This window comes from Sminthopsis crassicaudata, chromosome 5 (genome assembly GCF_048593235.1).
Source record: "Sminthopsis crassicaudata isolate SCR6 chromosome 5, ASM4859323v1, whole genome shotgun sequence".
Classification (NCBI taxonomy): Eukaryota; Metazoa; Chordata; class Mammalia; order Dasyuromorphia; family Dasyuridae; genus Sminthopsis; species Sminthopsis crassicaudata.
Window position 1 is genome coordinate 237114837 of NC_133621.1, and position 20940 is coordinate 237135776.

Here is a 20940-nt window from a genome sequence, read left to right on the forward strand (position 1 = left end):
GGGTATTTTAGTTGTAGAGAAGAAAAGAAAGGGGGAATTCTATGTGAATGTTTAACAAATAACTGGGGGGTAGGAAATTAATTAAAACTGACTAGTTTAATCTGCATTCTTAACATTTTTTCCATTATTTTATTAAGTATAATTAATAAAACTAACTCAAGCCTTGGTTACAAAATTTACTGATTTCTGAGGTGTAAATATTTATGCTAAAAATGTAGCTAACACTAGATACCAGCAGGTTCTTGCTTGGCCTTTGCTAAGAAAAAGGGCAAGGAAAATATATAGGGAATTGACTCTAATTTATAAGAAATCAAGCCATTCTCCAATTGATAAATGTCAAAGGATATGAACAGACAATTCTCAGATGAAGAAATTGAAACTATTTCTAGCCCTATGAAAAGATGCTCCAAGTCATTATTAATCAGGGAAATACAAATTAAGACAATTCTGAGATACCACTACATACCTGTCAGATTGGCTAGAATGACAGGGAAAGATAATGTGGAATGCTGGAGAGGATGTGGGAAAACAGGGACACCGATACATTGTTGGTGGAATTGTGAATACATCCAGCCATTCTGGAGAGCAATTTGGAACTATGCTCAAAAAGTTACCAAACTGTGCATACCCTTTGATCCAGCAGTGTTATTACTGGGCTTATATCCCAAAGAGATTTTAGAGAAAGGAAGGGACCGGAATGTTTGTAGCAGCCCTCTTTGTAGTAGCCAGAAACTGAAAACTAAGTGGATACCCATCAATTGGAGAATAGCTGAATAAATTGTGATATATGAATATTATGGAAAATTATTGTTCTGTAAGAAATGACTAGCAGGATGATTTCAGAAAGGCCTGGAGAGGTTTACATGAACTGATGCTGAGTGAAATGAGCAGGACCAGGAGATCATTGTATACTTCAACAACAATATTGTATGAGGATCAATTATGATGGATGTGGCTCTCTTCAACAATGAGATGAACCAAATCAGCTCCTTTTGTTCAATAATGAATAGAACCCGCTAAATCCAGTGAAAGAACTCTGGGAATTGAGTGTGAACCACTACATAGAATTCCCAATCCCTCTATTTTTGTCTGCCTGCCTTTTTTATTTCCTTATAATTTCCTTATAAGAGCATTATAAAACTCTAGCAAGATTTTAAAAATTCACCAGGGGCTGTTAATCTCTGGCTTCTAAATGAGGAGTTCTTTTTATGAGAACTTTTTACTATTTTATCTCTCAGTGTTTTTTGTGGGGAGGGATAGGTATACCAATAATGCCACTGATAGAGGGAATTCCCATATAAGGTAATGCCCTCTATTGATGTCTCTTCTTAGAAAAGCCATCTAGAACATTGTACAGTTAAGTGACTTACATGCCAGAGGCAAGACTTGAACCCAAGTCATCCTAGCTTTCTATCACTATATCATGTTGCATATCTAATATTCTTGAATTATAGAAAAATACTAAAAATAAATAAATTATATATATATATATATATAATTTGTAGAATTTCTTTCTGAAGTTAATTACATTAGTCCTAAAATGATAAACATAAAGTCTGTCATTGGTAACATAACTGAAAACCTTTTCAGCTTGGTAAAAACCATAGAAGCTTTCATTCTACTGTCATGGAGATGGTGGAGGACATAGAATCACCTTACCACACTAAGGCATCAGAATAATCATCATCATCATCATCATCATCATCATCTGTGAAGATGAGATAGGATTTATGTTGTTTATTTTTAGCATTCTCGAATAGGGTTGTTTTAATTTGTCCCAAGATATACCATGGACAAATACAAATTCTTCACTTAAGTTTTTAAAATCAATTTAAGAAAGCAGAAGGTTGGAGAAACTTATCTTGACAATTCATATGAAAAAAGATCCAAAGACTTGCGTTGACAAATTTAACATATTGATATAAAATTATGTGTGTGTATGAAAGTATTATGATCTTGGGTTGCATTATAAGAAATAAAGAATTCGGGTAATAACAGGTATCATTTTATAGTACTTCAAGTTTTATAAAATACTTTGAAATTTTTTTAGTTTTATCCTCACAACAACCCTAAAATATAGATAATTTTACTATCCCCATTTTACAGATGAGGAAACTAAGGTACTAACTTGTCTAGGGTCTGAGACCAGATTTGAACTCAGGTCTTCTTTTCTTCAAGTCCAAAACTCTATCCACTGAGACACATAGCTGTTTTCATAAAAGCATGCATCAGGATCATAACCAAAGGCAAAGGAATAAGAGCTTTAACTATATTCTGTAATGGTCAGACAATACCCTGGAATATTATTCCATTCTGGGTTCCATAATTTCAGGGGTAGAATATGCTGACAAATAAAAGGACATGAAGCAGTTGGTCAATCAACAAATATTAAGCACCAATTATGAGCCAGGCATTCTGCTAAATTGCTAGAGATACATCAAAAAGCAAATAGTCCTTTCTTTCTAAGAGTTCACAGTTGAATGGGGGATATTATATGCATAAAACTATGCACAATGAAATATATATTGCAGAGGAAAGACAAAACATTAAGGAAAAAAAAGAATTTTGCCTGAGGCTTAAAGGAAGCCAGGAGGCAGAGATAAAGGAGAGATTTCTAAGCTTGAGAGACAGCCAGTGAAAATGCACTGAGTCAAGAGATGAAGTGTCTTGTTCTAGAAAGTTGAGGAGTAATTGGATCTTAAAGAAGTAAGGGATAAGAAGACCACAAAGACCAGAGAGTTAGGTGGGACCCAGACTATGAAAAAACATAAAAGCCTAGTAGAAGGCTCTGCAATGGGAGAAGGTGAGGGGGGTGAGATGCAACATGATCAGACTTGCAATTAAGAAAAATCAATTTAATAGCTGAATGGAAGATAAAGAGCATTGGGCAAATATTTGAGGCATTAAGGCCAGAAACCCAAACAGCAAACTATAGAACTATTTGAAGCTGGTTGTAATGTAAGAGGAGAGAAGGAGATATATGTGAGAGATATTACAAAGATAGAGCTTAACCACAAAAAGGAATGGAAATGTAAAACAATAGCTAGTGTCCCTGGAAATATTCAAAAAGATTCTGGAGTTCTAGCTTCTATGGGATATTCCTATTTCTCCACTAGGAGAGAAAGGTGTCCTGTGACACAAAGATCCTATTATGTTAATTTCCATAATAAGTAGGAAGTAATGCATTTAAATTCATTTTTAAAGTCTTCAGAGCTACAAAAATTTCTACTAGCATGAAGTTTTCATTGCTTCTCATGCTATTTAATCATCATTAATTCTTCCCTCCCTTCCTCCTTACCTTTTCCCCTCTTCCAGTCATATTAATTTGAAGATAATAGAAAGAGATAGGATTTATTCACTTTATTTTAGATCCTAATGATATAAACCAAACACTTTTGAATAGGGCTATTTTTATTTGTCCCAAGATATTTTTCTTGTCTTAGGCTTTTGTGTTTATGTATAAAATAAAGATAAGAATCAGATATTTGGGGATAAATATTACCATTAGATTCTTCTGAGAGATTTCACTTTACTACTAAAAAAAGTTTATTTCATGTTTTTTTTTTACTTTATTATTATTTTTATTAATTTTTATAATTATAACATTTTCTTTGACAGTACATATGTATAGGTAGTTTTTTGTTTTTTTTTTTTTTTACAACATTATCCCTTGTACTCCTTTCTGTTCTGAGTTTTTCCCCTCCTTCCCTCCACCCCCTCCCCTAGATGGCAGGCATTCCCATACATATTAAATATCTTATAGTATATCTTAGGTACAATATATATGTGCAGAACCGAATTTTGTTGTTGTTGTTGCAAAGGAAGGATTGTATTCCGAAGGTAAAAATAATCTGGGAAGAGAAACAAAACAAAACAAAACAAAACAAAAAAACCAATGCTCTCAGTTTACACTCTTTTCCCAGTGTCCCTTTTCTGGGTGTAACTGATTCTGTCCATCATTGGTCAATTGGAATTGGATTAGCTCTTCTCTATGTTGAAGATATCCACTTCCATCAGAATACATCCTCATACAGTATCATTGTTGAAGTGTATAATGATCCCCTAGTTCTACTCGTTTCACTTAGCATCAGTTGATGTAAGTCTCTCCAAGCCTCTCTGTATTCCTCCAGTTGGTCATTTCTTACTGAACAATAATATTCCATAACATTCATATACCATAATTTACCCAACCATTCTCCAATTGATGGGCATCCATTCATTTTCCAGTTTCTAGCCACTACAAAAAGGGCTTCCACAAACATTTTGGCACATACAGATCCCTTTCCCTTCTTTAGTATTTCCTTGGGATGTAAACCTAGTAGTAGCACTGCTGGGTCAAAGGGTATGCACAGTTTGATAACTTTTGGGGCATAATTCCAGATTGCTCTCCAGAACGTTGGATTCTTTCACAACTCCACCAACAATGCATCAGTGTCCCAGTTTTCCCACAGTCCCTCCAACATTTATCGTTATTTGTTCCTGTCATCTTAGCCAATCTGACAGGTGTGTAATGATATCTCAGAGTTGTCTTAATTTGCATTTCTCTGATCAATAGTGATTTGGAACACTCTTTCATATGAGTGGAAATAGTTTTAATTTCATCATCTGAAAATTGTCTGTTCATATCCTTTGACCATTTATCAATTGGAGAATGGCTTGATTTCTTATAAATTAAAGTCAATTCTCTGTATATTTTGGAGATGAGGCCTTTATCAGAACCTTTAACTGTAAAAATTTGTTACTTCCCTTCTAATCTTGTTTGCATTAATTTTGTTTGTGCAGAAACTTTTTAATTTGGCATAATCAAAATTTTCTATTTTGTGATCAATAATGGTCTCTAGTTCTCCCTTGGATACAAACTCCTTCCTCCTCCACAAGTCTGAGAGGTAAACTATCCCATGTTCCTCCAATTTACTTATGATTTCGTTCTTTATGCCTAAATCTTGGACCCATTTTGATCTTATCTTAGTATGTGGTGTTACATGTGGGTCCATGCCTAATTTCTGTCATACTAATTTCCAGTTTTCCCAGCAGTTTTTGTCAAATAATTCTTATCCCAAGATGTGGGATCTTTGGGTTTATCAAACACTAGATTGCTATTTTTATTCCCTATCTTGCCCTGTGAACCTAACCTATGCCACTGATGAACTAGTCTATTTCTTAGCCAATACCAAATGGTTTTGTTGACTGTTGCTTTATAATACAGTTCTAGATCAGGTACAGCTAGACCACCTTCATTTAATTTTTTTTTCATTACTTCCCTTGAAATTCTCTACCTTTTGTTCTTCCATATGAATTCTGTTGTTATTTTTTCTAGGTCATTAAAATAGTTTCTTGGAAGTCTGATTGGTATAGCACTAAATAAATAGATTAGTTTAGGGAGTATTGGCATCTTGATTATATTCGCTCAACCTATCCAAGAGCATTTAATGTCTTTCCAATTATTTAAATCTGATTTTATTTTTGTGGCAAGTGTTTTGTAATTTTGCTCATATAATTCCTGACTCTCCTTTGGTAGATATATTTCCAAATATTTTATACTATTGACTGTTATTTTGAATGGAATTTCTCTTTGTATCTCTTGCTGTTGGATTGTGTTGGTAATGTATAAAAATCCTGAGGATTTATGTGGATTTATTTTGTATCCTGCAACTTTGCTAAAACTCTGAATTATTTCTAATAGCTTTTTAGCAGAGTCTTTGGGGTTCTCTAAGTATACCATCATGTTATCAGCAAAGGGTGATAATTTGATTTCCTCTTTTCCTACTCTAATTCCTTGAATCTCTTTCTCAGCTCTTATTGCCGAGGCTAGAGTTTCTAGTACTCTATTGAATAGTAATGGTGATAGTGGGCAACCTTGTTTCACTCCTGATCTTACAGGGAAAGGTTCTAGTTTATCGCCATTACATATGATGCTTACTGAAGGTTTTAAATATATGCTCGTTATTACTTTAAGGAATAGTCCATTTATTCCTATACTCTCAAGCGTTTTTAGTAGGAATGGATGTTGGATTTTATCAAATGCTTTTTCTGCATCTATTGAGATGATCATATGGTTTTTATTAATTTGATTATTAATATGGTCAATCATACTAATAGTTTTCCTAATATTAAACCAGCCCTGCATTCCTGGTATAAATCCCACTTGGTCATAGTGTATTATCCTGGGGATGATTTTCTGAAGTCTTTTTGCTAATATCTTATTTAAGATTTAGCATCAATGTTCATTAAGGAAATTGGTCTATAGTTTTCTTTCTCAGTTTTCGATCTACCTGGTTTAGGTATCAGTACCATGTCTGTGTCATAAAAGGAATTTGCTAGGACTCCTTCAATCCCTATTTTTTCAAATAGTTTATACAGCATTGGAGTTAGTTGTTCTTTAAATGTTTGGTAGAATTCACATGTATATCCATCTGGTCCTGGAGATTTTTTCTTAGGAAGTTGGTTAATAGCTTGTTCTATTTCTTTTTTTGAGATGGGACTATTTAGGCTACTTAATTCTTCCTCTGTTAATCTGGGCAAGCTATATTTTTGAAGGTATTCTTCCATTTCATTTAAGTTATCAAATTGATTGGCATAAAGTTGAGCAAAGTAGCTCCTAACTATTGTTCTAATTTCCTCTTCATTAGTGGTGAGTTCTCCCTTTTCATTTACAAGACTAACAATTTGCTTTTTCTCTTTCCTTTTTTTAATCAGGTTTACTAAGGGTTTATCTATTTTGTTGATTTTTTCATAGAACCAACTCTTAGTTTTAGTAATTAATTCAATAGTTTTTTTACTTTCAATTTTATTAATCTCACCTTTTATTTTTTGAATTTCAAGTTTTGTGTTTGGGGGTTTTTAATTTGCTCCTTTTCTAGTAATTTTAATTGTAAACCCAATTTGTTGGCCCTCTCTTTCTCTATTTTATGCAAGTAGGCCTGTAGAGATATAAAACTTCCCCTTATTACTGCTTTGTGTGTATCCCACACATTTTGGTATGATGACTCATTATTGTCATTTTCTTGGGTGAAGTTATTAATTATGTCTATGATTTGCTGTTTTACCCAATCATTCTTTAGTATAAGATTAGTTAGTTTCCAATTATTTTTTGGTCTATTTTCCCCTGGCTTTTTGTTAAATGTAATTTTGATTGCATTGTGGTCTGAAAAGGATGCATTTACTATTTCTGCCTTACTGCATTTGATTTTGAGGTCTTTGTGCCCTAGTATATGATCAATTTTTTTATAGGTTCCATGAACTGCTGAGAAGAAAGTATATTCCTTTCTGTCTCCATTTAGCTTTCGCCAAAGATCTATCATATCAAACTTTTCTAGTATTCTATTTACCTCTTTGACTTCTTTCTTATTTATTCTGTGATTTGATTTATCTAATTCTGAGAGTGCAAGGTTGAGATCTCCCACTATTATAGTTTTGCTGTCTATTTCTTCTTGCAGCTCCCTTAATTTCTCTTTTAAGAATTTAGATGCTGCACCACTTGGTGGTTTAATATTGATACTGCTTCATTACTGATGCTACCCTTTAGCAGGATATAATGCCCTTCCTTATCTCTTTTAATTAGATCAATTTTTGTTTTTGCTTGATCTGAGATGAGGATGGCTACCCCTGCTTTTTTGACTTTGCCTGAAGCATAGTAGATTCTGCTCCACCCTTTTACTTTTAGTTTGAATGTATCACCCTGTTTCAGGTGTGTTTCCTGTAAACAACATATAGTAGGATTCTGACTTTTAATCCAGTCTGCTAGCTGCTTCCTCTTTATGAGGCAGTTTGCCCCATTCACATTTATGGTTAAAATGACTAATTCTTTATTGCTTGCCATCCTATTAACCCCTGCTTATGCTTTTCCCCTTTCCTTCCCTCTTACCCCCCTACCCAGTATTAAACTGGTGAACACCACTTGCTTTTCGCAGCCCTCCCTTTTTAGTATCCCTCCCCCACTTTAAAGTTCCTCCCCTTATTTTACCCCTTTTCCTCACAATTTCTGTATTCCCTTCCCCTTAGCTTACTCCTTCCCTCTCACTTTTCAATGAAGTTTCACCATAAATCCAATATGTCTATTGATAAACACTATGTTCATCTCCCTCCTTTCTTTCTCTCAGATATTAATAGGTTACCTTTGCCTCTTCATGAGATGTAGTACCACCACTTTACACTTTTTTATGATATAATTTTCTTTCCACCTCTAGTTTCTAGGACAAATTATACATATGTTCTTTACATATTTTTATGGCAGAAGTATAGTTCTCAAGATTTCTTTTTACCTTTTTAGAAATCTCTTGAGTTCTGTATTTGAAGATCAAACCTTTTATGTAGGTCTGGTTTTTTCATCAAAAATAGATGGAATTCATTTATTTCATTAAATGTCCATCTTCTTCCCTGGAAAACGATGCTCATTTATGCTGGGTAAGTTATTCTTGGCTGCATACCAAGTTCCTTAGCCTTTCGGAATATCATGTTCCAGGCCCTGCGTTCTTTTAATGTGGACGCTGCTAGATCCTGGGTTATCCTTATTGTGGATCCTCAATATCTGAATTTCTTTTTTCTAGCAGCTTCCAATATCTTTTCCTTTATCTGATGATTCTTGAACTTGGCCACTATATTTCTTGGCGTTTTGATTTTAGGGTCCCTTTCAGTAGGTGATCAATGAATTTTTTCAATGTCTATTTTATCCTCTGTTTCCAAAACGTCTGGGCAGTTCTCTTTGATAATTTTCTCGAAAATAGTGTCCAAGCTCTTTTTTTCCTCACATTTTTCAGGGATTCTGATTATTCTCAAATTGTCTCTCCTGGATCTGTTTTCCAGGTCTGTTGTCTTTCTAATAAGGTACTTGACATTCTTTTCAATTGTTTCATTTCTCTGGTTTTGCTTGACTACCTCTTGGTTTCTCCTTGAGTCATTCATTTCTACTTGTTCCAGTCTAATTTTTAATAATGTATTTTCTTCACTCACTTTTTAAATATATTTTTGTAATTGTTCAATTGTGTTTTTATCTTCTATGGAATTTTTTTCCATTTTATCCATTTTATTTTTTAGAGAGCTGATTTCTTTATCCAGCTCACTAATCCTGTTTTCCTTGGAGTTGTTTACCTTTTCCAGCTCATTAATCCTGTTTTCCTTGGAGTTGTTTGCCTTTTCTAATTCACTAATTTTGTTTCTCAATGATTTGATCTCTTTATCCACTCTGGATGACTTCTCCAGGCTCTCTTGCCAAGCTTCCCTTTCCTTTTCTCATTTCTCTTCCAGCTCTCTTGTGAGAGCCTTTTTGATTTCCTCTATGAGATTCTTTTGTATTGAGGAGCAGATCACATCCCCCTTAGGGGATTCCTCTGGGGACAGTCTGTTTTTAGTCTCCTCAGTATTTGAAGTCTGCTCTCTCTCTATACAGAAGCTGTCAATGGTTAGAGCCCTTTGAATTTTTTGTTCATTTTGTCAGAGTAGGAATGTGTAACGTGCTCTCCTGGCAGTTACAATTACTAGTCTGTCCTAGACCCACCAGAGTACCTTTGACCACTGTCCTCTGCAGTGTGAACTCTACCTGGCTCGCCTCCTCTGAGGCCTTCTAAGGTCTCTGGCCACAATCTCTTGAATCTATAGCTTAATAACCGGTAGCGCACTCAAGAACAACCACGTGTAATCTTAAAAGCCTTTATTATACCTACTCACATAATGCCCTAACTGATGCCCTGACTTGTTGGTTCCCGAGTGAACACCTGGTCAGAAGACCCATGTGTTCACTACCAAAATCCTTACCTCTTTCGGCTACCCATCTTGGCTTGGCCACCCAGGCTACAAGCCAGGGTGAACAGCAGGAGGTTAAAGAGGGCGGTTGCTGCCTGCAGTGGGCTTATATAGGGCCTGTGAGGTCACACACACAGCCAATCAGCGAGAGAGTCACCCATTACAAAACTATTTCAATATGGCCAGGATCCCGCCCAAGGGCAGTCCTAATATCCACAGAAATTACTTCTGGGCCTCAATCCCGATGCACTGTGTCCGCCCATTTAAAGGGCCCTTACAATTCCCTTTCTCTTGTTTTGCGGGAACCGCACATCTCACCAAGCTAAACTTTTAGCACCAGCTGTAGTTCACTTGGTCCATGAGATGACAGAGTGTTATGCCCAAGGAGGTACAAAGCAGCAGATCAGTAAACAGAAGTATGACAATGAGAACCAGGCTCAACAGTGGCCCAAATGTTCAACCCATTCATCAAAGTCATACTCGAGATAATATGCCAAAGAGGTAGGATGTCAACACTGAGGTGGGAAGTCAACAAGGTAAAACATCACAATTCTAGTTAACAAATATTAGTAGGTAGGTTGTCACAATTCTAGTTACATTTATCACAGTTCTAGACCAATTCTAGTTTCTTACAATTTTCTGTTGCACTTTTCACACTCCTAGAACAATTCTAGCTTATCACAATTCTCAATTGCACTTGTCACAATCCTAGAGCAATTCTAGTTTCTCACAATTCTCTATTGCACTTTTCACAATTCTAGAGCAATTCTAGTTTATCACAATTCTCAATTGCATTTGTCACAATCCTAGAACAATTCTAGTTTATCACAATTCTCAATTGCACTTTTCACAATCCTAGAACAATTCTAGCTTATCACAATTCTCTATTGCACTTTTCACAATCCTAGAGCAATTCTAGCTTATCACAATTCTCTATTGCACTTTTCACAATCCTAGAGCAATTCTAGTTTCTCACAATTCTCTATTATACTTTTCACAATTCTAGAGCAATTCTAGCTTATCACAATTCTCTATTGCACTTTTCACAATTTCTAGAACAATTCTAGTTTCACAGGTGCACATAAGCAAAGTCATGTCCAGTAACATTGTCTCAATAACAACGGCAGGTGGGTGTGTTGGTTTTTCACCCACTAATTTAAAAGCATAGTCCTTCAATAGAAAGCATAGGGCAAAGCCTCTCCCCAGGCCACCATATGGCAAGTAGCCATGGGAGAAGCAAGCAGGCCCATTGTCCATTTACAGTCTTTCTTTATATTGCGTATCAGCCAAAACAGTCCATCTCAGCTGCAACACTGGAACTGTGTCTGCTGTCTCTGGTGTCATGGTCAGGAGGGACATTGCTGCCATCAGCGTCTGAAGGGCTGCGGACATCTGGCTGGTCCCTCTGTTGTCTGGTCCTTCTCTTGGATCCCCAGGTTACAAATGTCTCTGGTGGGGATGAACTCTGCTGCTGGATCTGCACCTAGGAAGGAATGTCCCCAGGGCCCAACTTGGGCCTTTCCAAATGCCATCCAGGCCTTTCCACATCACAGTGGAAACAAAGTTGTTGTCAAAAAGATTAACAAGTCAGACAAAAGTCAGTCTGTCACTTAGCTGCACTTTCTGTGTATGCCCGAAGTGCATTGCTAAGGTAAAATGCAAAGAATTTAAAAATGTAAAACCAAAATAATTTAAAAGTGTAAAACCAAAATAGATTAAAAATATAAAACCAAAATAACTTTAAAATGTAAAATCAAAATACTTTGAAGATGTAAAATCAAAAGTGTTTAAAAATGTAAAATCAAAATTTAAAAATTGTAAGCAATCACATATCCCAAAATTCCCTTCTCTTGTTTAGAAGAGAAGATCTTGGGGATAGTCTGTGCAGTAATGACTTTACTAGAACACTCGGCTATATCCCTGAATTCTTTTGCCTAAAAATCAAAGTTTGAGTTTCTGATACCGAATTGTACTTCAGGAGTGTGAATCAATAAATCTGATATTTTCCTCCTGGGTCAAAGATCACACACTGTCTATTTATTCTAGTGATTAAAACAGCAATTTTCCAACCCATTCTAAACATAAACACTGTTTTATAAGTACCCGGAGGGGGTTGGGAAATCAAGCTCACCTGTGGAAGTGGAAAATCCACGAGGTAAGAAAAGAGGAGTTCCAACTCTCCAAAGACGATCCTAGCAGTTTTAAAAGTATAAAACTCCACTCTCTCTAACTGCAAGGCCTTATCCCTGTAAGGTTTCTTAGAAATTAACTGAACTGTATTTTTAAAACTTTTCTGATTATACTCAATACCCCACAATTCCTTTTTGCCTTGGGGCATAAAGCCTACTCCTGTCTTTTGAAAAGACACTGGAGTTTTAAATGGATTAATGGGCAGTGCTGATGATATTATCGCCCTTCCTTTTCCTCCTCCCCCTTCTCCCTTGGCCCAAGAAGGTGAGGCAGAGGGAAGAAGAATTGGAAAATTCCCCAAAGGCTGATTTAAAATCAAACCTGAGCTTTGCACATAAAACGAACTAAACTTCTCAATGAAAGAGTAATCAATAAATTCCTTAAAACAACAATGCACAAGGTAAACCAACAAAACGCTAAGAAGAATTTCTACAACTGAAGTCCATGTGGTTCGTTTATTTCCTTCCTTAGTTTCAGCCACTGGTTTGAACTCTTCCTGTTCTATCTGTAGTAACCTAGCTTTTTCTTCTTTCTCTATCTCCATCTGTAGTTTAACCTGCAATTCCAGCAACTCTTGCTGTGGCATTTTATACTCTATACTGTCATACATACGCATTAGCTCTTGGTTGCTCCCTCTCCGAGCTATGTTTAATGGGTGTGGGGATAGCCTTCTGGGAGCTTGATTACAAGCTTCCTGCTGTTCTTCAGTGGTGATCTTTGTTAAAAGATCTTCCATCTGGCTCTTTAACCTCTTTATATAATAAGCATTATGTTCAGCTGTGTCCTTGAGCCTGATCCCAGATTTACCTGGGTCCATATTGCTTCTCTGTCTTCCCTCTTAAGTGGCGTTTCTACCGGATCTTTCAGAATCTTAATTCTGAATATTAAATATTTTCAAAACCTGATAATTCCTGATGCGTCCACCACGTTGGGCGCCATTTGTAACGTGCTCTCCTGGCAGTTACAATTACTAGTCTGTCCTAGACCCACCAGAGTACCTTTGACCACTGTCCTCTGCAGTGTGAACTCTACCTGGCTCGCCTCCTCTGAGGCCTTCTAAGGTCTCTGGCCACAATCTCTTGAATCTATAGCTTAATAACCGGTAGCGCACTCAAGAACAGCCACGTGTAATCTTAAAAGCCTTTATTATACCTACTCACATAATGCCCTAACTGATGCCCTGACTTGTTGGTTCCCGAGTGAACACCTGGTCAGAAGACCCATGTGTTCACTACCAAAATCCTTACCTCTTTCGGCTACCCATCTTGGCTTGGCCACCCAGGCTACAAGCCAGGGTGAACAGCAGGAGGTTAAAGAGGGCGGTTGCTGCCTGCAGTGGGCTTATATAGGGCCTGTGAGGTCACACACACAGCCAATCAGCGAGAGAGTCACCCATTACAAAACTATTTCAATATGGCCAGGATCCCGCCCAAGGGCAGTCCTAATATCCACAGAAATTACTTCCAGGCCTCAATCTCCCGATGCACTGTGTCCGCCCATTTAAAGGGCCCTTACAGGAATGGAAGAAAACAAATTGACAAGAGAAACAATTGCTCTGTTTTGGGGGGGATGGGGCTGGATGGTATTAATGGGCTTCCTCTACAGACTGAGGGTAGGCCAGCAGAGAGCCACTAACAGGACAGCGATGACTGCGCTGAGTCTGCACTCTGAGGCTCTGAGAACGTGCTGAGTCACTCCAGATGGGGGTTGCGGGTGGCCGGTCCCAAGAGACGCTAGCTTTCCTGGGTTTTAATCTTCACCTCCGGTGTTTACACCCTCTATGATGCTCCTGGCTTGCTGCCAAGATGAAATATCCACACTGGGATAAAAGTCTTTTAGCAGAAATGGCAGAGATCATGCCCCTCCCCCTCTGGTCTGAGCTGTGTGAGCTGCCTGTCTCGCTCTGGCTTGCCTGCCCTCTGTCTGTGCCCAGTCTGTTTGACCCTCCCCCGAGCAAACACAGACCTTTTCTGGTGAATTTCAAGGATGTCTTCTCTTGGTGATTATTTGTGGGTTTCTTTTGTGGTCAAGCATTAACTCTGAGGCTTGTCATGAAGTAAGTTCTGAGAGAAAACGAGGAGCTCAAGCAGCTGTCTGCCTCCACGCCGCCATCTTGGCCAGAAGTCGAAAAGAGAAGTTTCAATGAAGGCCTATTTCATGTTGTAAAGATCCTCACTACTGGGGATTGCCAGAAGAGTTACCTCCACAAAGATTAAAGAAGAATTTCATGACATGTATGGGAGTGTTTTATTACTTGTCTAGGAGTTCCTGCACTACTTAACTACCAGGGACATATTTGATGGTTCTCAAGATGTCACTGGTACCAAAAGGAATAGAAGAGCTAAGATTCAATTCCTTGAGGCATCTCTTTTTTTTTTTTTTTTAACTCAAAATACCTTCTCCTCTGTTTTTATTTTTGCTACTTAGACAAGTGTAAATGGTGCATCAAAATCCTTTTAAGAATTTGTCCTTTTATATCAGCTCTTTGGAGAAGGGAGGAATTTATGACCAAATAAGAACTACAGAACATTATGAAATGCAAAATGGACAACTTTGATTACATTAAGTTGGAAAATTTTTGCACAAACAAAACCAATAGAAACATTATTAAAAGGGAAGTACAAAGCTGGAGGGGGGGAAATTTTACAGCCAATGTCTCTGATAAAGGTCTCATTTCTAAAATATATAAATAACTATGTCAAATGATGAAATTAAAACCACCTACAGTCAAATAAAAAATGCTCTAAATCACTATTGATTAGACAAATGAAAATTAAAAAAAAAAAAAAAACTCTGAGGTACTTAACTCCTAATACCTCTCAGATTAACTCATATGACAGGAAAAGATAAGGATGAATGTCAGAGAGAATGTGGGAAAACTGGGACACTAATATATTGTTGGTGGAGCTGTGAAAAATTAAATCATTCTGGAGAGCAATTTAGAATTATGCCCAAAGAGCTATAGAATTGTGTATCCATTTGACCCAGCTGTTCTATTACTGAGGGAGAAGGATCCATATGTGCAAAAATGTTTGTAGCAGCTCTTTATAGTTGTAAAGAATTGGAAAATGAGTAGACGCCTATCATCTGGAGAATGGCTGAATAAGTTGTGGTATATGAAGATAATGGAATACTATTGTTCTATAAAAAATGATGAACAAGCTGATTTTAGAAAGGCATAGAAAGATTTACATGAACTGATGCTAAGCAAAACAAGTAGAATCAAGAATACATTGTACACAGTAACAGAAAGATTGTATGATCAACTATGAAAGACTTAGTTCTTCTCAGTGGTTCAATGATCCAAGGCAATCCCAATGAAGTTTAGATAGAAAATACCATCTACATCCAGAGAAGGAACTATGAAGATTGAATATAAATCAACACATGTTTTGTTCACTTCTTTTTTGGTTTTTTTTCCTCCCATGATTTTTCCCTTTTGTTCTGATTTTTCTCTCCCAATATGTTTCACAAAGAAATATGTATTTAAAAAGTTAACACACATGTGTAACCAGAAAAAAAACAATTTAAAAAAGAATTTCTCCTTTTTAGGCCTTCATATTTTTTAAAGATGTAAGAAGCTCATTTAAACCTTTGAACTTTTGCATGGTCTCATTTATGAAAAGGTCAGGTACAGGGATGAAGAATTCACGGGGGTATAGATTTCTGAGGCATAGATTATTTTGTAACTTTTTCCTACTCATTTATTACAGGAACTCTTACTCAGACCTAGACTCATTGTTCTTTTCCTTGCTAGATATTTTTCTCCACTCCAGTACCCAGAATCAGATCTCTTTTCAGCTCCCATTGCCTTTACTTTATCCATTAGAATGTAATCTCCCTAAAGGCAAAGATTTTCTTTTTGCTTTTATTTGTATTTGGGCAGCTAAGTGATATAGTGGATAACATGTCAGGTCTGGAGTCCTAATACATGACTTCAAATCTGACCTCAGACAATTCCTGACTCAAGAACCAGCATTTTCCCCAGATCACCTGGCATGTGGGATATGCTTGTGAAAAAATATGCCTCAGACTTAAGGGAAGGTGTTCTGTTCACTTGTCCCACAATGCCATTTCAATAGAGCTAATCATTTATCCTTTGATTGACTACAGAATGGTAAACAGCTTTCAGTAGGGGGCTCATGAACTATAGTTTTAAGAAAACAAAATCACACAGTACTGGAACTTGAGGGACTCAACCTGTCAGTTGAAAGATAGCTCCAAAGAGAAATTGCAGGAAGTATCAGTAGAATGTAGGGAAAATATGACCTCACTGGAGGAAAATTACCTCTTGCTAGCCAAAAGTCCACATCTATAATTAAGTGCTGTCTGTAACTACTCTAAGTTGTCCTATCTTTATTCTTGAGACAAACATTTTACTTTAATAATAGCCTTTTCAAGATTTGAATTCTGATGAAAAGCTTTTTTCTGCTTCTCTTCTATCTATCCTAAAAATATATCATCAGTAACCACACGCCAATTCATTTCTGACCAAAATTCTTTTTGAAATCATTGAGGTCTGACCACATTTCTTTGACTCAAGTGTAATGCTTTTTTTTTTCATTTAAAACAATATTATTTGCATGTTACATTTTTATCTAACCTAATTAAACAAAGTAGCAGTTATGAAAAAGAAGTAAATGGATAAAAGGACACACATTGTCCTAAGAAATTTTAACTAATCTAAATCAGTCACCACACTGAGACATATATGCTCCCTAAACCCCCCCAAAAAATGCTTTAGGAAAATGAGTGGTGGCCAGGACAATACTGGTTTAGATTATAACCTCATATATTTATATCTTAATAAGAAAGGATAGTAGAAGATTATAGACAATATCAGTTCATAAAATAAAAAGAAGTAGAATTGGAGGAAGAAGACAGCAAGTTTATAGGAAATGAGGAAAGACTCAACTAGACAAATCATTGACATTTATTAAATTGCCAAATGTTTATTATTTTGAACTGTGGGGTCTAAATTGTAAGCATAAACAGAATGCCACTGATGGCTCATCATTTTAACCAACAATTATTTTGTCCCAAAGAACTATGTAATATAATTGAAGACTCAAAATGACCTAAGAATTCAGATTAGAACTAACAACCATCTTATAATTGCTCAAAAAAAAAAAAAAAACATTTTGTCTGGAAAACAATTTTAAAGTTAGTTTTGCACTACATGATTACAGAGGTTTTATAGGACTTATAAACTGTCAACAACTGCATCATGATTATTCAAAATAGCAAATAAGAAGCAAATAAGAAGAATTTCACAAATTCATAGAATGAAAGAACATTAAGGGACCACAGATGTTATGAAACATAACCTTTACTTCAACAAGAATCCTTTCTTAATATAGCTGAAAAATTATTATTTAGCATTTACCAAAAGACCCCCCACAGAGATTCCTCCTCAGGAATCTCACTCCATTTTTAGATATCTTCTATTGACAGCAAATTTTATTATACAATTAATCAATACACAAGTATTTTAAGTGCCTTTTATGTGTCCAAGCACTAGAAATACAAATATAATAACTGAGTCTCTTAAACAAACATATAACATATGCAAAATATTTTACAAATCTTAAAATTCTATATAAAATACTAATTATTATTATTAAGAGACAGCTAAATATCACAAGGATAAAGCACTAACTCCGGAATCCGAATTAAAAATCTGACCACAGACATTGTGTGATCTTGGACAAGTCACTTAACTTCTCTGCCTCAGTTTTCTCATCTGTAAAATGAGGATAGCATCTCATAGCATCTATCTCCCAAGGTTATCATGAAGACAAAATGAAATATAGTTGGTAAAATTTTTGTAAACCTTAGGGCACTTTGTAAATGCTAGTCAATATTATTGTGATTATTATACATGAAATATTTTCACATACTTGAAGATGCCTCTCAGGTCCCCTCTAAGACTTCTCTTTTTCAGGGTAAACATATCCGTTTTCTTCAAGAGATCTTTGTGTGTCATTAAGATCTTCTTCTAGACAAGTTCCAATTATCCAAAATGTGCCCAGAACTGAATATAGTGCTCTTCTTTCTACCTCACATAGTTAAAAGCATACTCTACCAGGACAAGAAAAGCAAGACACACATTTCTGTTCTTAGGAGAGAGAAAAAAAGTTTTTGGTCTTCAGACCTCTCTCTCTCCTCTCTCTCTCTCTCTCTCTCTCTCTCTCTCTCTCTCTCTCTGTATATATATATATATAAAACATATGTAATGTATCTAATGATACAGTGTATATATACATATGTATATATATGTATACATATGGTATCTAATGATATTTGCTGCATTAAACATAAAATTATAATATTATAATGAAAATGGTATTGACCTCATGTCTCTATGTCCATTGATTTATACCCAGCTCTCTCTAACATAGTTCTCCTTCCTCATATATGCATGAATAGATGAACTTATCAATTAAAATGCATTTATTGGTAGGAAGTTTTATCATACAACCAATTAATACACAAGTATTAATTAAGTGCCTCCTGTGTGTCAAGTGCTATACAAATATAATAATTGAGCCTCTTATTTTTATGCATTAGTCCTACTTCTATAATCTGGGCCCAAACAAACAAATATATACATATGTTGCTTATACTTTTACTGTATGCCAAGTATTGTGATAAGCTTTGGAGTTAAAAATACAAAAACAAAAAAGATAGTTCTTGTCTCAAAGAACTTATATTTTTTGTTTGTTTGTTTGTTTTTTGAGGCAGTAAGGGTTAATGACTTGCTCAGGGCACATAGTTAGTAAATATCTGAGGCTAAATTTGAACTGAGCTCTTCCTGACTCCAGGATTAGTGCTCAATCCACGAGCACTTTGTTAGGGATAAAAAATCAAAAGTCACTTCCATTTAATGCTAGATATCAAAATAGGACTAGAAGGGAGGAATAATCATGATTACAATGGTGATTATAGTGATGAAAGGAAGAAGTTAAGAGATTCCTTTTTTCTCTAAACCAAAGCTTTTTAAACTGTGGGTCAAAACCCCGTATAGAACAGCATCATTGAATGTGATGATTTCAAAATAATGATTTATCTTTAGTAAATGTTTGACTTGTACACTTATTTATATACCTATATACCCAGGGTCACATAAAAATTTCTCAGGCAAAAAGAAACCATGAGTGGAAAAAAATCAAGAACCCTTGATCTAAATCTGATTTTAGCAAACTATGATCCACATGAACAATGCAAAAACAGGCAGCAGACTAGTTTGTGGACTCTTGTTCTAATTTGTTCAAGGAGTCATTCATTGTTATTTTTTAAATTCCCTTCATATCCCAAGTTTTGTCTTTATGATATCCTCAGCATGCTTTTCTTCATCTCTGATGATAGTTAAGGTATTAATTAACAAATCAGACCATTGTTGGTCAACATAATCCAAAGACCAAAATAATTGATATGTTCAGTGAAATGAATCATAATCAATAATAATTGATCTTCAAAATAACCAGACACTTGTTGAAGAAGAGACTCAGGATTAGTCCTTTGTTTATTTCTCAGTTTTATCTTATAGATGAAACTTAATAAGTAATAATAAGAATGTTGATTCTAAGAAGCAATCTCTTTGAAGTAATGGTTAAAGGTTGGTTGTAATCTCTATAGGATAATCAGTCATTACTTAGGATTACTAGGTCAAATTATAATTTTATTTTTTATTTTTTTGCAGGGGTGGTATGGTTCAGACAAGTGAACAATATGAATTTGTTCATCACGCACTAAGTCTCTATGAAAGCAAGTTGTCTGCAGAAACTGTCTAGTGAAATGTTGAAGATTCAGCTTAATGACAATCTCTCAGGAGAATTCAATGTGTTGCCTACCAATGACTTCTTCCAAGAGATTCCTGGGATGGAAAACAACAACAATGGAAAGCTTGAAAACCAGCTTATGATGTGGATTATGGAAGACCTGAAAAACTATGTAAAGATTACCAGACCTTGCCTGTATATGAATGTATTTGTAAGCTACCCTAAAATGATTTTAAAGAAAGTACTATGTTAATGGGGTCATTGATTTTACATGCATTTTCAAGAAGGACATTTTTTCTGTAATGACTGTCATACAGAATGCATGTATGTAATTCTGCTAAAGTCAGTCTGCTATTAAAATACCTCCTGAAGAAATGGTTATTGAGTGTATAATTGCTATAAAGTTTGCAAAAATTTGTCTTGTGAATGAACTGTCAGCTGTTAAACTTTACCTGTCTTAAGTGCTATTATTGTTGTTGTTGTTGTTATGTGGTGAGCTCCTTCTCCAGCCACCAGAATCTTGCTGCTAAAGTTGCAAGTAAAGTACAATGGAATTTTCATAAAGAAATACTCATTTTTGAAAATAATCAAAAGCAGTAATTCTTTTATATGAAAATGTGTTCTTGATCATCTCATATATTAAGTATGTATTTGTAGCAGCTCCTCTCAATCTATTACAGAGCACAGTATTGTCATTTGATGTGTGTGGGTGTGTGTGTATGTGTTCATTCTATACTATTGTCTTAGAAGGCTGCTTCTGCTCCAAAGTTTAATGCAGTGTTTTTATAAATTGTGAGTTATTTTACTTTTTTTTTTTTCTGAATTAGGATTTTTGCAATTAGGGTTAAGTGACTTGCCTAGGGTCACACAGCTAGGAAGTGTTAAGTGTCTGAGACCAGATTTGAACTCAGATCCTCCTGACTTCAGGGCTGGTGCTCTATCCACTGTGCCACCTAGCTGCCCCAAGTCCTTTTACTTTTAAAGAAAACTTTGTAGATTCTGAAATACCAAGCGTTTTAAATACACATCAGTCTTTTACTAAAAATGAATTTTTTGAAAATGTTATTTACCTATAGCCTTTCTTTCTCTTCCTAGTAAGTAATGAATAATCTTGAGAATAGTGCAAACTGCTCTTCTGAAGGAGGCTGCTGGGTACATTCGTTCAGTTTCTATGAGGATCTCATTTTGAAGAAATATATAGAGCATCAGCTGTAATTATGTTCAGCAAGCA

At 35.6% G+C, this 20940-nt stretch overlaps 1 protein-coding gene across 3 annotated transcripts in view; it reads left to right on the forward strand.

The window, feature by feature from the left end:
- PTPRR (protein tyrosine phosphatase receptor type R) overlaps positions 1-19860 on the forward strand; it is a 398730-nt gene extending 378870 nt beyond the window's left edge. For all 3 annotated transcript variants that reach the window (XM_074270547.1, XM_074270548.1, XM_074270549.1), the window contains one exon: positions 19631-19860. In XM_074270547.1, the coding sequence (XP_074126648.1) occupies positions 19631-19721 (91 nt within the window). In that variant the 3' untranslated portion in view covers positions 19722-19860. The remainder of the gene's footprint in view (positions 1-19630) is intronic.
- Positions 19861-20940: the final 1080 nt, after the last annotated feature.